The sequence below is a fragment of the Ipomoea triloba genome, chromosome 4, assembly GCF_003576645.1.
Source record: "Ipomoea triloba cultivar NCNSP0323 chromosome 4, ASM357664v1".
NCBI lineage: Eukaryota > Viridiplantae > Streptophyta > Magnoliopsida > Solanales > Convolvulaceae > Ipomoea > Ipomoea triloba.
Genome location: NC_044919.1, coordinates 11,541,546 through 11,556,961, shown reverse-complemented (window position 1 = coordinate 11,556,961; position 15,416 = coordinate 11,541,546). Strand labels below are relative to the sequence as shown.

Sequence of the window (15,416 nt, the reverse complement as noted above, 5' to 3'; positions counted from 1 at the left end):
TTTTTTTTTTTTTTTTTTTTCTTGTTTTTCTTTTCTTCTCTTCCCTCAGCATAATCTCCTTTGCCTATTAGTGTGTGTGTGTGTGTGTGTGTGTGTGTATATATATATATATAGTGGCTTCATAGATACTGGACACTTGGCAATTTTTTTATACAGATTTTTTTTTAATATTAATTTTTTACCTTATTAATTCTTTGTAGGTTGATTATATCTAAACATGGTGAACCATTCGAAGAAAAGAACTACTCCCAATGCTCCAAGGAGATCTTATGTTGTATTTTATGAACAATATGTATAGGTTATTAATATATTTTTGATAAAAATTGAGGCTTACACCTTGCCTTAGCATTACAAAACGCCTCGAGGCACGCCTCTGCCTTTTAAAACCTTGGTTGTGCAAAATGAGAGATGCTTGGATGTCAAATGAGGCTTGACAATAAAAAATTAAAGGAAGTTTCATTAGAAATAATGATTAGCAAATAAAGCTAGCAAGGTTTAACCATCTTGTTTAGATCTAAGAGCCTCTTTGGTTGAAGAGGAAATCATGCTCATTCCTGCTCATTAGGGAGGTAATTATGTAAATGGCTTGTTGTACCCAATAGGAGTGTCACTGAGAATTGGATATCACCTCTGTGTTGATTCAATTCCCTGCATAATTCACTTGTTGCAGCCATTGCATGAATAATATTTTGTTTGTCTTGTTGCAAAATATTGGATTATGTGGGTGCCACCTTGTTTAGCATCTTTTGCCTTACAGTCTTCTTTGTAGATTAGGGCTTGCATTTACTTCATGAAAAAAGGCTTATGTTGACCAGATCCTCGACTCTTGTGAACTATTATAGATCATGCCTTGGAATATTGCCATCAATCCTGTTATAAAATTTATTCTCTTCCTCTCACCTTCCTCGTTTTATGAAATTATTCTGTGTTAACAGGTCATCAAGTATAATATTTGTGTTGTCTTGTTAGGCAGACAGTTGGAAGATTCAGGTGTCCTCACTGATGCACTTCGTTCCCGAAGTAATTCATGGGGCCTCCACATGCCACTTGTTTGTCCAGATGGTGCTGTTGTGGCTTACGCATGGAAGCGTCAACTTGCTGGTCAAGCTGGTGCTTCTGCAGTTGATAGGACCAGGTATATTTGGAAAAAATTTTGGAACCTTTTTCTTGTTTCCACATAACATTGGCCTTTAAAAAATAAAATAAAATAAAATATATCTGGGGATAGTTTCTGGTTAGATTAGATATGCCAAGTTTATGTTGACTGCAACATTCTAGATTGGACATTGTGAGTTTGTCACAGTTAGATTGTCATGTGGCAGTATACAATTAGTTCATTAGTTTTCACCAATTATTCTAGCTGGACCTTACAGCTGCAACTTTCTTTCTGTGGGGCATAATGAGGCGTGCAATCACGATATTGTAGCATCCATGTCTTATATGAATGATATATCATGGGTTGCTTTTCACCAAGTGATATAGCATTTGGATTTGTGATTAGAATTATGTATCAACTTATTTAATCTAGTTTAAGCTTATATCTCTTTCTTATAACAACTATTGTATCAGGCTATCAGCTTAAACTTTCTGTATTATAATACAACTTTATGTGTATGACTGAAGAACATATAGTTTAAACTAAATCTGGAAAGATCTACCAAATCATGCATAAGGAGATTGTTGACACTGTACGAATTTTTCCTTATAACATACCTAACTGGAGTCAACTGACAAAGATAATTACTTACACAGTTACTCCTTGTATTCCCTCTTCCACGAGATCATTGAGGAAATATAACAAAGAAGTAGTGGTAGCCAAAATATGTTGTAGAGGGGGTTTTGAATAAATGAATAGTAAATGAAGGCTTTAGATCTGACCATCAGGTATGGTTTTCCTCCGACTGTCTGACAGAAGGACTTCTTGCCTATGGATGAAATTTTCTGTGGATGGGCAAACATTCTGTTCTCTGTATCTGCATGGTGCAGTTTTGCTGCTTTTTATCCTCTTTCTTTTGATATTGTTGAGATGAATAATCTTTCTTTCTAAATGTGTTGTAGGTTAGCTCTAAAAGCATTTACTGATCAGAAAAGGCGGTTTTTCCCTCACCTTGATACTTGTGAGGAGGGATCACCAATGAAGAAAATCTGTAATCCAGTAGTGAGTGATCAAGATGATATAAGTGGCCTAAGAACAGTATCTGATATTTTGACGCATCTGGATAAAGTAATTCCAAACATGAAAGCTTTCACTTACCAGCGTTTGGATTGGTTAAAGCGGGCTTCCTCTTTGCCATCCTCTGTCAACCAAAATTCTGTTGAATCCCTGAAAGATCACAACTTTCATATTAGAAATAACTTAAGATCGGGATCAAATGACAATGCTGCTAGAGAAAAGATTACTGTGATTGAGTTGTTGATTCCCTCTGTATTCAGAGCTATTTTATCAGTACATCCTGCTGGTTCAGTGTACCCTGATGCCGTAGCTTTCTTTTCACCGGACGAGGTTGTTTTATTTTCTTATCACATATACATTTGCATCCTAATTATTCTTGAAGTAAATTTTCTTCATGATTTTTAAAGTGATCTTCAACATATTTATACATTTAAACCCAACTCCTGCTGTTAAATCCTCTGCTTATTTACAACTGTAGTGAGTTTTGTGAGTGAATTTAAGTTTCTGTAACATAAGAAGTACAGTTGGTAGTGTGAGTAGGGCTCATATGCATTGTCCTTGTTAGATGCTATTCACAAGCGTGATAATAAACATCTAATTCAAAGGCAAGGGGCAGGCATTTTAGTTGTGAACATTTACTTCAAAGGAATTGAAAAGTATAGCAACGAACATTCGCTCTGTGGTTCATGATACATTTTGTCTGAAAAGCAGTAGTTTTCATATTTCTGAGTATTGTATTTTGGCTAGGTCTGCCCATTTATCTACTTTTTTTTTTTATTTTTACATTCATTCCATCTTGCGCTCACTTTTGATGTAATAAATTGCACTTGTAGGGTGGCAGCTATATACATGCAAGGGGGCTTTCAGTTTATGAAGTATATAGGCACATTACGGTAACAGCTTTGATTACTATTTATAAAATTTACTCCACTATTGTTAGAAGGGATTTACAAGCATTGGCTTTAGGCAGGTGTTAAGCAGCTTCCTAGGATTGATATTGAATTTTATACCTTTTGCAGGAGCATGCTGGTATTGCTTTACAGCATTTTACTGGTGTGAATGCAGAAACAGCTTTATGTTCATTGTTGGTATGCTCCTTCCATTGCCTAATACTTGGATCTTTGCACTTCTTTTGGGATTAACATAATTCAAAACTGGTAAGATTATTTTATCTACAATTTCATTTTATTTTGTTTTTATTTTTTCCTGGCAGCTGTGGATCTACAGTTACCAGTCTTTGTTCACAAAGGTTTGCAGGTAAACTTCTATTCCTCACTTGTACTCACCATTGCATACTTTGCCTCAATGAGAATCTTGAAATTTCTGTGCAGCAAATGCGGCCGTCTTCTGTTGATGGATAAACAGTCTGCATTATTGCTACCTCCAGTGAATCGCTCTTACCGAAATTTTTCTGCTGCTAAGGTTTTATCAAAAACTTCCTCAACAGAGGATAAGAATGGGGATTCTAATCGGGCTTTTCACATCAGCTGCTTTTCTGAGGAAACCTAGAGACTGTAAAAAGAACTACATTGTAGGCCATATTCTGAACCATTAGTATTCTTACTTAAATTTCTTGCACAAGCGAACTTTTTCTGTGATGGTTCATCACAGGCAGGCAGGCTTCTTTTCGTCCATTCTGCTAGTTGCATTTGCTCAGTAACTGCCTTGGTATAGACTGTATTATGTTAGGACTTAGAGGAGTTCTCATCTTATAGAGCGAAAAATGGTAACCTTTATGTTCACTGATTGCCCCTCCCTATCTCATCTATTTTACTAACTATATTGTTGATCTATAGAAATATGGTAACTTATTATGTGAATTGGTAAAGCATTTCTTTCCCTTTTATTTTCCCATTCTTGACAACAAAATATTATGAACAAAAACCTTTTTGGTTTAAACTTTGACATTTTTGGATTTTGTTGTTAGGAAAACTCTCTTATTTCCATGAATAGTACTTTTGGGAGGTAATAGCCCTTAGGTGGATTTTTTCAAAACCCAGTCCTGCACCTGGTGTCCACTATGGGTACCTACTATTTATTATCTTATTAGTTTTTTAAAAAAATAATTATGTATACATAATAAAATTCATTAGTTATATTGAACACATAAAATAATAGAAATAATCATATATAATAACCAAATTATTAATTTTTAAAAAATTAACTTAAAAATAAAAATAGTAAAAAATTAACAAATGTTATAGGCGAATAGAATTTGAATTCAACCTGACTTACAACATGTTTAATTTTCTAAGACCCACCACCCAATCACCCACTATGTCAAAAAGAAAAAAAAAATCTCAAAATAGGGTAGATTTGGGTGAATATCCGTGCGATTCCTAAACTAAGCCCGTCATTTTTTCCTAAATAATACTTTTAATAAATAAATAACTCAAACGAAATTTCTGGCTAAAAGCTAGTGCTTCTTTACTTTAGCATTTAAAAAAAAAAAATTAGATTCAAAATTTTAATTTTTTTTCGAATACAACTGATCATATTACATTGTAGTATCTGTTCATCTATACTTTTTAACCTATAAATTTTCAGATTCAAAAATTTAAAAATATTTGATAGTACTTTTTTAATGTAATTTGTTTTTGATAAGTAATGCTAAATTAAATATTACAAAAAGTAATGATACGGTGTACATAATTTGAATTAAAAAATGGTTAACCAAACTACCAAAGTATATCCGTAAAATATGATAAAGGATAAATTCTAAAAGAAGCAAATAAAGTGTCATCGGCCACCATGAACTACATTGGATTATTCATGTCGCACCTTGAACTTTCATAAGGTCTATTTTGATACACAAACCATTAATTTTTTTTATCTAGCAATTTTTACAGGTTACTTACAAGTTATAGGTAATCTATGCTGACTTTGACTTTTTTTATGTTTTCTTCTTCTTTTTTTTTTTGATTTTTTTTTTTGTTTTCTTCTAAACCTTTTCCAGCCCAACAACCGGTACCGGAACCGTAAAATAATAATAATAATAATAATAAAATTTCTTATATTTAGGCATTTAGCTAGTGGCAGTAGCCAAAATAATAATAATAATAATAATAAATTTATAATATGGTTTTTATAATAACAAAACATATTATATATGATTATATATACTAAAAAAAAATTTCGGTTGAATCGTAACCGGAGGTTCTGGTTTGTGTAACCTTGGAACCGTGAACTGACAGTTCGGAACCGAAACAAACCGCGGTCACCCCTAGGCAGGTCGTCAATGAACTCAGCGCACGCCGCCACAAGCGAGGGGAGGAGCAGTGGATTGTGGAGGGGCTGTGGTGATTTGGTCTAGTGAGCACTCGTCCGACTGAAGGCAGAGGGGAGGGGCAGCGTGAGGCGTTGATTTTTGGGGTTTACTTAAAAATTTTGGGTTGACTAAAAAAAATCCACATAAGCTAATTACATGTGCCATGTCATCATAAAAATGCTAGATGAAAAAAAAAAATTAATGGTTTGTGTATCGAAATGGACGTTATGAAAGTTCAAGATGCGGCATGAATAATTCAATATAGTTCATGGTGCGGAATGACACTTTAGCCAAAGTATTTTGATTTGTAGATTATGTATTTTTGGAAATAATAATCATTTTCCAAAATTCCCTCCGCCACGGCGCCACCACTCTCCCAAAACCAAAAACCCCCCGAAAACCCTCCCTTTAGCAGTAGGCAGTAGCAGAGTAACAGTGTAGTGGGAGAAGAACACCATGAATTTCTTCAACAAACCCAAACAGCCACTCACCAATTCTTCTTCTTCTTCTTCTTCACCGCCCCAAACTCCTCACCTCTTTCTCCAGCAAGCCTTCACTTCCCTCCAAGCCAACGTCTCCAATTTCCTCCAAAACGCCCTTCCAAAACCCCCTTCTCCTTCCTCTTCCGAATCCCCAGCATGGGCCCGTGTTTCCAACTTCAATAACATTCTCAACACCGCCGCCGCCTCTTCGGCTACCGGTCGGTCCACTCGGGGGAACGATGCTATGTCTTCGGCGGCAATTAAGGAGCGATTGGCCGGAGTACCGGTCTACGCCCTCACCAGTCCTGGCGAAGAATTTGTGTTAGTTTCTCCTGTCAGAAGCGAAACAAGTCTCGGCCTTTTTTGCCTCAGTGAAGCCGATGCCACGGCTCTACTTAACCAAATGACCTCCATTGACCCTTCTATGCGCAAAGGCTCTAGAGTCGTCCCTGTGGCTCTCAACGAGGTAATTATTACTATCTTCTTTCACGCCAAAATGAATGTTCCAATTTTATTACTCTGCCCGCCCCATTTTGTCTTCTAATTCGGTTAAAAGGCTTGACTGAATTTAGTTTTAATTTTATTTTTCATATTATTAAGTTTAGTATTAGTATATAAAATTTATATATTCATAAACTAATTAAATTTAAAAGTAATTAAAAATTACTAAAGAAAATAAGCAAAGATGAAAGAGTTGGTATGAGTAATGAATAGTAAACCAGACAGGCAAAATGGGACAAAGGGAGTATTGTTTTCTGGTTAGCTTGGTTTATGGCTCCACCTACAAACTAGGCGTTAGTAATTTTGACAGTAGATATAATGTTATAATGATTTGGGTTTTTAACATTGTTTTGGACATTTGGCATGGAAAGTTGAAAGGTGTAATTGGGAGAATGTAGACAAGCAATTCTGTTCATTAGTTGCATGATAAGCTACATCATGATGTCCAATATGTTGATGGTAATACAGGTCGTCCAGCTTAAAGTTGATGGTGTGGCTTTTAGGTTGATTCCAGAGGCGTCTCAAGTAATGAATGCAATCAAGGTAAAACTGTAGCCTTATTTTGAATGGGGAATAGTTACCACTTGTTTCTACTTCTTTAATTTTAAATAAAGTTCCTTAATGTTGTTGCTAAACAGGGAAAGAAATTGATGCTAATGGACTCTGAATAAATCATAAATGTGGCATACAAATCATTCTTTATTTATAATGTGAATTTTGATGAAGGTTTTTTAGTTGTAAGAAACTAATTTTCTTACAATAGTATAGCTTGCTCTCTTTTCCAATATTCTTAGACTTGGGGGATCTAGAAGAAAAAGGAGCTGGCTAAGAATTCAGATGAGTTAATGTCATAATGTGTGTAAGAGCCTGATTTCAGCATTTTTAGTTTTGGTTTGGACATGAAAGGCAATTATTTTGTTGATCTGTCATCTAGTTATTGCCCTTATGAAGTTTTTGGTCTTAATATAATAGTTTGACCTTTCTGATTCTTTTGAAGTGATAAAATGTACTAAGTGCAGTAATGCACCACTGAAATTATGGGGTAAGGTGGTATAATTGTTTTAGGATGTACAATGTGGGTAACTGATGGAAGAAACATGAGGAGAATGTTCTAGGTCAAAATTCTACAAGAAGAAGATGAAAGTGGAATCAATAAAGGTGTTAGCTTTTTCCTTAACATCTCAGAGGTATTAGCATTGCATTATTCAACACACATAGAATGGGGAGAATATTGGAGAATACATCTATTCCACAAATTAGGGGTATAATCAAGTCAAGCTAGAGCACTGTAAGGTTGAAGCTTGGGCTTGGCTCGACTCAAGCTTCAAATGGTCAAACTGTTGTAGCGGCATTTTGTAAGTATATAAATATAATACGGTTAATTTATAAATTTATATTTATATTATGTATAAATATATACAGAATGCAAAAGTTTGGTTATGCTCATAAGCTGTTTGATCCAAGTATCAAGCATTAAGATACTTAAACTTGACTTGTTTCTTGAACTGCTCAAGCTTAGCCTGAAAATACCAAATTGACTATTCACATAACTTAAAATAACTGACTTGTTTCTACAACTGCTCAAGCATAGCTCAAAAATAAACCATCATTATGCTATTCATATACATTTAGTTTAATAGTAACTATTGACTCCGCTAGTGTAAAATTCTGAAAAGTCACCTCCTTCTATCATCTATTTTGTAATAACTCTGATTAAGAGTTTCTAGATCTATTTTACACAGTACTTTGCTGTTATTAATACTGTAGGATTTTTAACTTTAAGGATGAATTGAATACTTCGCTGTCCTGTCTTATGTATCATCTGGAATTCAATTTATTATTACTAATTGCAAGTTTCCTCCAATGTAGTGTGATGTGAATTGGACAATTGCATTTTCATACTTCAGCTTCTAAAATTTTATACTAATATTTGTCAAATAATGATTATTACTGTTAAATGTAGAATCAGTATCTTGCCAAATTATTTTCTTACTAAATAGATGTTTGACATCTAAGGATGATTTAATTTATTTTTTAATAGGAGCGTAAAAGGAATGGTACATCTGATAATGAAACCTTTCGTGGGGTTCCAGTTTTCCAGGTTTGTTTCCTAATCCTTCACTTGGCATTATTAATGATATTCGGTGTGCTTCTAAAAAGTGCCTTGGGGACCGGGGGTCCATGTCCTCGAAAAGTTTCCTTGGGGTTGGTTAGGTCGGTCTAGTACAGTGGTCCATAGATTTGGTTTGACTCAAAGTAAAGGTGGACACTCTGACATCACTTGGGATAAAAATTCCTATTTCGTTCTGTATGTTGGTCATATTGTTATTACCTGTGATGGCATAGAAGGAATAACTTGATTAAAGCAACACTTGTTTTGGCACTTTGAAACTAACACCTAGAAAAGTTCAAATATTTTTTTGGGGATTGAAGTTTCACAGTTGAAGCAAGGAATCTGTGTGTAACAAGATATACATAAAATGGACAAATATACTGGATTGCTAGCCTGTCCCCACACCCATGGATCCCAATGTTAAGCTTCTACCAGAACAAGGGGAGCCTCTATCTGATCTCAATAGATACCTAAGGTTAGTTGGGAAATTGCTCTACCTGACCATTACCAGCCCTAATATTTCATTTGCAGTGTGTGTTGTGGCTTGTGAGTTAGTTATTGACTTATCCATGTGAAAGTCATAGGGATGTATTTATTACAATTCTAAGATATGTCAAAAAGTCCCTTGATATTGGTTTGTTATATAAGAATCATGGAAATATAGAGATTGTTGGATACATGAATGCATATTGGGCTGGACGTTCTTGGGATAAGAGATCAAAATTAGGATATTGTCTTTGGCGCTAACTTGATTCTTGGAAAAGTAAAAGGCAGGATGTGATTTCAAGCTCAAACACAGTGGCTAAATCAATTAATGTGATTTGGAGTGAGTGTACTGATCAGGTTAAAGCACCTAATATAAGGTTAAAAGTTTTGTAATCTAGACTAGGATCTATGAAACTTTTTTGTGACAATTAAACAACATTACTACAATTGTATCCAACCCAATTTTTTATGAGAGAACAAAACACATTGAAGTTGATCGCCATTTCGTTCAAGCCAAGATTTTGGGAGATTATTACCACATTTGTTGGCTCAAATGACCAGTTGGCAGATATATTCATCAGCCTCTTAGGGGGCCTAGGGTTTAATACATTTGTAACAAGCTTGGAGTTTATGATATACATAGCTTGAGAGGGAGTATTGAGAATAAACATGTGATACTGTCCAACCTGTCCAGTTGTGTGTTCTCATATATCTAGATTGGATTGCCTAAAGGTTGTTTTCTTTCATACACACACACGCTCTCATTTGTGGAATACAATTTTAGAGTACTTCCTCTTATTCAACACTGTGCCTACTAAATCTTTTATTGAGAATGATAAATAAATTTCTGTCCATTGTGTACAAGAGGCCTTTGTTTTTTCTGTAATAAGTAATATTGCAGTGTTTTATGTGGCTCTTCAATTGTGTACAAGGAATGTTTTCATTTTATGAAATAAGTAGTAGTAGAGTATGTCATGTGACTCCAAAATGCAGTTCCCTACCTGGCAATGACACACTTTTAGTATTTTGAACTTTGAAGATAAACATGTTTAAAATGTTACAAATACCTAGTTAAGTTGGTTGATGCCATAACGTGTTAAAATTATGTAGAACTAGGAACAAGTTTTGCTTCATTATGCAAACTTCATTGTGTTGTAGTGTGGGTTCAAACATCTCCACTGTCAGATGGTGGGAGCCTAGGATTGAGGCTCTTTTCTTTTCTTAACGTACTGATTAAGCAAGCCCATAATCCAAGAAGAGCCCAATTTCCCAAACCCAACTCTACCCTAGTGAAACCTTACTTTATTCTCTCTACCAACCAGCAATTTTCATTGTGGTGCTGTCTCCACTGTTGCCACTATCAAGTGAACCCAAGGCCCATAATCCAAAAAAGGGCCCAATTTCCCTCCCAAACTCAACTCTACCCTAGTCACCTAGTGTAACCTCAGCTCTCTAGAAGTGCAATGTCGAAACATTAGAAATTTCAGGGATTTTTTGAATTTTCTAGAAATATGTCAATTTGATGCTTTAGGTCATCATTTCATAATGAATTTAAATGGAGCACGAGTCAAGTTTCATGAGTTTATAGTCTGATGTAGTTAAGTGGTGCAGACAAATGAGTCATGCATTCAGTTACTTGGCCTTAGGTTCAATTATTTTCCCCTCTAATTGATAAACTTCAACCAATATGTCAATTGGCACATATTTCTGTTTGATTACTACACATTTTTACATATTATGTTCAAACCTCAGTTTTCTTTCAAAGTGTTTTTAACCGTGTGAGTATGTCACTGATTGCAGTCAAAAAGCTTAGCCCTGAGGAGCGACGATAAAAGATATCGTCCAGTTTTCTTTAGGAAGGTTAGTTGACTCTTTGTAGTATTCTGCTTATATGATGCGATGTATGCTTAAGTGCTTAACTTCTGTGATAATTCAAATGTGTAGGAGGACCTGGAGAGGTCTCTTTCTAGAGCTTCCAAAGAACAGAATTTACTGAACCCCACCTTAAAGGGAGGAGATATTCAGGTGAAACTTTCTTTTTATTTTAACCTAATCTAAGCCCTATAATTTGGATTTCAGATATCTCAGAACAACATTTTGTTTTGGGTGTGCTAGGTTTCTGTTCTTGAGGATATAATACAAGGGATGAAGGTTAGGGTTCTTTTACTGTCTTGTGGAGTTTGAGACTTATTTTTTTGTCATGAGATAAAAATTAGTGGTTCAGAACTTTTACTTTCTATAGAAAACTTCTATTTCTTGTCTATTCTTGAAATGATTCTTTTGAAGATTCTCTAGCTTTCAAGTGCCAATCACCTTTGATTTACAGCTGTACAACATAGAAGCTGATACTGTATGAACAAACTTTGCAGGACAGCTCAACGTCAACCTGGAACGACGTCGTTTTCATCCCTCCTGGTTTTGATGTGTCAACTAATCCTCCCCGCGGTTGATTTCACCTTTTGCCTGGCCACCGATTTTGCACTTGTTCGAAAGAATGCGCTCATCTTTTACACCCAAATCCAGACTTAATAGCAGTGTATCCTTTCTCTTATCTCCAAATTAGAGTGTGTATTACATTCTCATTTTCTCACCTCAAGTTGGATTGCCATTTGTAAAGTAACTATGACCATATGTCAATGAGACTATTAATATTCAATGTTGTCCAACGGACTCTTGGGCAGGAGTTCTGGGGGCTTAGCATTAGTCTCGCATAAGCGGGAAAACTTAATGTATCAAATATAAATATATATATATATATATATATATATATATATATATATAGCAAATACCAATTTTGGTATTACGAGTATTAGTAAAATGACAGTTTTGGTCTACGTGTTTAATTTTTACCAATTTTCATCTATGACTATTGTTGTAGTATCAATTTTTATTCATGATTATTGTTTTAGTGTCAATATTCATTGCACCAGTCATCCATCCATTTAAAGCGTGTCGAAATTTAAAATTTTCAAGGATATTTTTGTTCATTTCAACTTAATATCCCAATTTGAGCATGAATAAATGGATTTAAGTTCTAAGATAGATCATAGCTCGTAGTTTTCCTCCTCGTCTTACCTTAATTTGAGGAGTTTACTGTGAATTGTGATTAATCTTAGGGCTTAATTCCTTTTATTAATGCTCAAATTGGGATATTGAGTTGAAAAAGATGAAAATACTCTTAAAAATTTTAAATTTCTGCACGTTTTAAACAGATGGGTGACCAGCGCGATGAATTTCGGCACTAAAGCAATAGTTGTGGATGAAAATTAGTACTAAAATAATAGTCGATGAAAATTAGTAGAAATTAAACATGTGGATTAAAACTGTCATTTTACTAATACTTGTCGGATAAAAATGATATTTGCTCTCTCTCTCTATATACATCGAATACTGAGAGTCATAGATGACTGCTGCAATTGCTTATTCATGTTGCTTTGCTAACTGTCTGTGCTGGTGGAGTTCAGCTGTTATGTGCGATTTTAGAAAATAGGAGAATTCTCACCTTTCAAGACCTCACCTACTAATTTCTTCAACATTATGCATTCGCCTAAATAAAATATTATATTATGAGACTGTGATACTACGTTAGTAGGGATGAAAATAGGTTGAGCCGAATTTTAGAAAGTTAAATTTGAACCTGTTACAAAAATTTAAGGCATGAACTTGGACCTGGGCCTGAGCCTATAGGCTTTATATTAGGCTCAAACCTAAGTTTACAATTGATCTGGTTTGACTTGAAGTCTTTTTAAAAATCTGTTTAATATTTAGGCTATTAAAAAAGCTTCAAAGTAAGTCGTATTTTGAGTGAAAGTCACATATTAACGACAGTATTTTATCTGTTGGTGCTGTTGTTGGTAGCATTTTTTCAGAATTATTTTGTACCCACTCTAAACTTCTTAATGCTTTACCAAATCTTTTAACTTCATTATTAGATTCTCAGCATTAAGAATATGTTCCAGGAGACTTAGGAATTAAAATAAGAAAAGAAAACAAATCATTTTTTTTTCATTTCTTTTATAATTATCAAAGAACTGAAAAGGGCAGGAAGAAGGTTCCAATATAATTACTCTAGTGTGCTTTAAGTCATGCAACATCATAGTGTAAATTTGTATTGATTGTGTTTTTACTACCGATTTTCTCGATCAGTTAACTAAGACCTCTAGTTAAGTTGGAAGAGACACAATACATATAAAATTGTGCCATTAATTACTATTGAGCATATATAATACTCCGTATATAATATATAAACATAGCACATGTTTCAATTTGGTATCAAAACCAACCTTATGTCAAAAGTTATGGGCTTGAATATCCACGTAACCCGATAAAAAGAGATTATGGTCCATGTGTTGCTTGGGACCCATCAAAAGTTAACCGGCTTGCACACTTGAGAGGGGGCTTGTTGAGCATATATATTTTATAAAATTAATGTGTACTTCAACTATCAACTTAGACTTTTAATCGATATGAAAAACATGCTTCAATTATTACCTCAAATGACATCAAATGATCCAAGTTGCAAGTTTTAATACTAAAAAATCTTGGTGCAAATTTTTATTTTTTTATAAATCTCTGAAAATAGTTATTCCTATTGTTCCTCATTCAGAGGAATAGTTCTTTTTTAAAGAGTACTATTTTTGAGAATTTAAAAAAAAAAAGTAATTAACAAATGGTGATCGAAATAAACCTATTTCTAAGAACACTATATATTTGTTTTATTTAATTAAGGTTTATTCAGGAATTAAACATGATGTAAATGTTGATCCAATAATAAATGATATAAATGGAGATATGGGATGGAAATGAGTTGGCAAATGTTAAAAGAGAATTAAGAGATGATGATTAGTGGAATCAAATTGTAGTTAGGAAGATATTTTATTCTCCTGTAATTATGATTAATATGGGATATGATGATTTGCATAGGCAATAAGCTAAACAACTTTGGGCCCAAAAAGCTATAAGATAATGCTGATTCCAATTCACTTCTCACCAACCCTTTTGCTCATTATCCAATGTGTGTGTAATTAATTATAAAGTGATCAACTCGTGGTTGTAATTGTTCAATGAACCTTCCAACTTGCAACTGCACCTCATGAAAACAGAAATCCCACCAAAGCTTCATTCAACTTTAAACCATGAAAGGTTGAATCCCAACCCAACGTCGCTACACATTCTCACTCGACAGAGCATGTGGGGGGATATAAATACTAGTAACTCAGCTGAACATAGAAACTAGACATTTACTTATTGTGCACAAGAAGCCCACTTTGAGAAGTTGCTCCCACACTGAGATTGGTGAGACTCGATCCCTAATCTTATTTGGGAAGAACTATAAACCATGAAAACAATAAGACCCTATTTAGTAACATAGTTAGCTTATCAACCAATTTTGACTTATTTGATTACTATTAGTTGTTTGACTTAGTTAAACATTCAATATAAATGTTTGATTAATTAGCTTTTTGTAACAACTTATTGCTCCAAAATGCTTAAAATTCAAAAAACTGCTCAAAACATTTTTTTTCGATAAGCTTTTTGAAAAAATCATTTTTGCATGTAATCAACTATCAGCTGACAGCTAATTTACCAACCATCTTTCTACAATCAACTAATACCATCAAATGGTCAAACTGTTAAACCCACTAACCCAATCAGCTAACAACTATTTACCAAACACTCCCTAAAAAACTTGAGCGATTGGTAAACTTATGATTAAACAAAAAAAAAGATCAAAAGTAACGATACAAACAATTAGGAAAGAAATGAATTGCAATTTGGTGTGAAAAAATAAGGTAGGAATGAGAAGGAAAAAGTGATATAAGACTAAAATATTCTTGTGTAATAATAAAAATAACAATCACCAAGGATATTTTTATCATTTCTTCTATTTTTCATTTTCCCACAAGCATTCAATTCATGGGGATACCTCCAATTCAACAAAAGAAGTGAATTTCAATTCGGTGGAATTGCAATTCCTCCAACCAAATAATGTAAGGAATTATAACTCAATTACATTCAACCAAACGCCTTGTTAGAATAATCATGATCTATTCACATACCTATATATAATTGAATGATTAAAAATGTTATTTTTCTTAAGCAATTATACTTAAAATTTGATAGGTTTCAAACTTATATGACATACAATATTAGAGTAAAAGATTCCCAATAGTAGTTTTGAAATTGAGAATTAAAGATAAAACCAAAGCAGGGTACGGTGCTGATGCCTATACTATCGGCTATCTATCCTATCCTCACCACCTTCCCGTGAACACTAATTTATTTACGGAGTATTACTTAACCCAAGTTGGTACTACACACAAGGCCGCGCCGTCTTAAATTACATTAACTAACCAACAACTAAATCTACTTGGTTTTTGCTTTGATTTTTCG

General features: G+C 34.1%; 2 protein-coding genes across 3 annotated transcripts in view; both read left to right on the top strand.

Annotated features, from left to right (window-relative positions):
* Window positions 1–3,993, top strand: part of LOC116016953 (mediator of RNA polymerase II transcription subunit 27) — a 6,721-nt gene extending 2,728 nt beyond the window's left edge. The window contains exons 2-7 of one of the 2 annotated variants that reach the window (XM_031257431.1): window positions 970–1,135; window positions 2,059–2,503; window positions 3,007–3,066; window positions 3,193–3,261; window positions 3,387–3,430; window positions 3,505–3,993. In XM_031257431.1, the coding sequence (XP_031113291.1) occupies window positions 970–1,135; window positions 2,059–2,503; window positions 3,007–3,066; window positions 3,193–3,261; window positions 3,387–3,430; window positions 3,505–3,682 (962 nt within the window). In that variant the 3' untranslated portion in view covers window positions 3,683–3,993. Of the gene's footprint in view, window positions 1–969; window positions 1,136–2,058; window positions 2,504–3,006; window positions 3,067–3,192; window positions 3,331–3,386; window positions 3,431–3,504 lie in introns of both variants that reach the window. The other variant, XM_031257432.1, reaches the window with a different exon arrangement.
* Window positions 3,994–5,793: 1,800 nt separating this feature from the next.
* LOC116015434 (protein TIC 22-like, chloroplastic) lies at window positions 5,794–11,689 on the top strand. The gene is made up of 7 exons (XM_031255500.1): window positions 5,794–6,389; window positions 6,893–6,967; window positions 8,466–8,525; window positions 10,824–10,883; window positions 10,968–11,048; window positions 11,139–11,174; window positions 11,393–11,689. Exons 1-7 carry the CDS (start codon window positions 5,898–5,900, stop codon window positions 11,471–11,473), a joined length of 885 nt encoding a protein of 294 aa, XP_031111360.1. The 5' UTR covers window positions 5,794–5,897; the 3' UTR covers window positions 11,474–11,689.
* The last annotated feature ends 3,727 nt before the right edge of the window (window positions 11,690–15,416 follow it).

What these genes read in the sequence shown, in the direction of transcription:
- LOC116015434 (XM_031255500.1), top strand. Translation starts at nt 5,898, where the DNA reads ATGAATTTCTTCAACAAACCCAAACAGCCACTCACCAATTCTTCTTCT. An exon ending in GTGGGGTTCCAGTTTTCCAG is followed by an intron (nt 8,526 to 10,823) that starts GTTTGTTTCCTA and finishes CACTGATTGCAG; the next exon opens with TCAAAAAGCTTAGCCCTGAG. An exon ending in TAAAGGGAGGAGATATTCAG is followed by an intron (nt 11,049 to 11,138) that starts GTGAAACTTTCT and finishes TGGGTGTGCTAG; the next exon opens with GTTTCTGTTCTTGAGGATAT.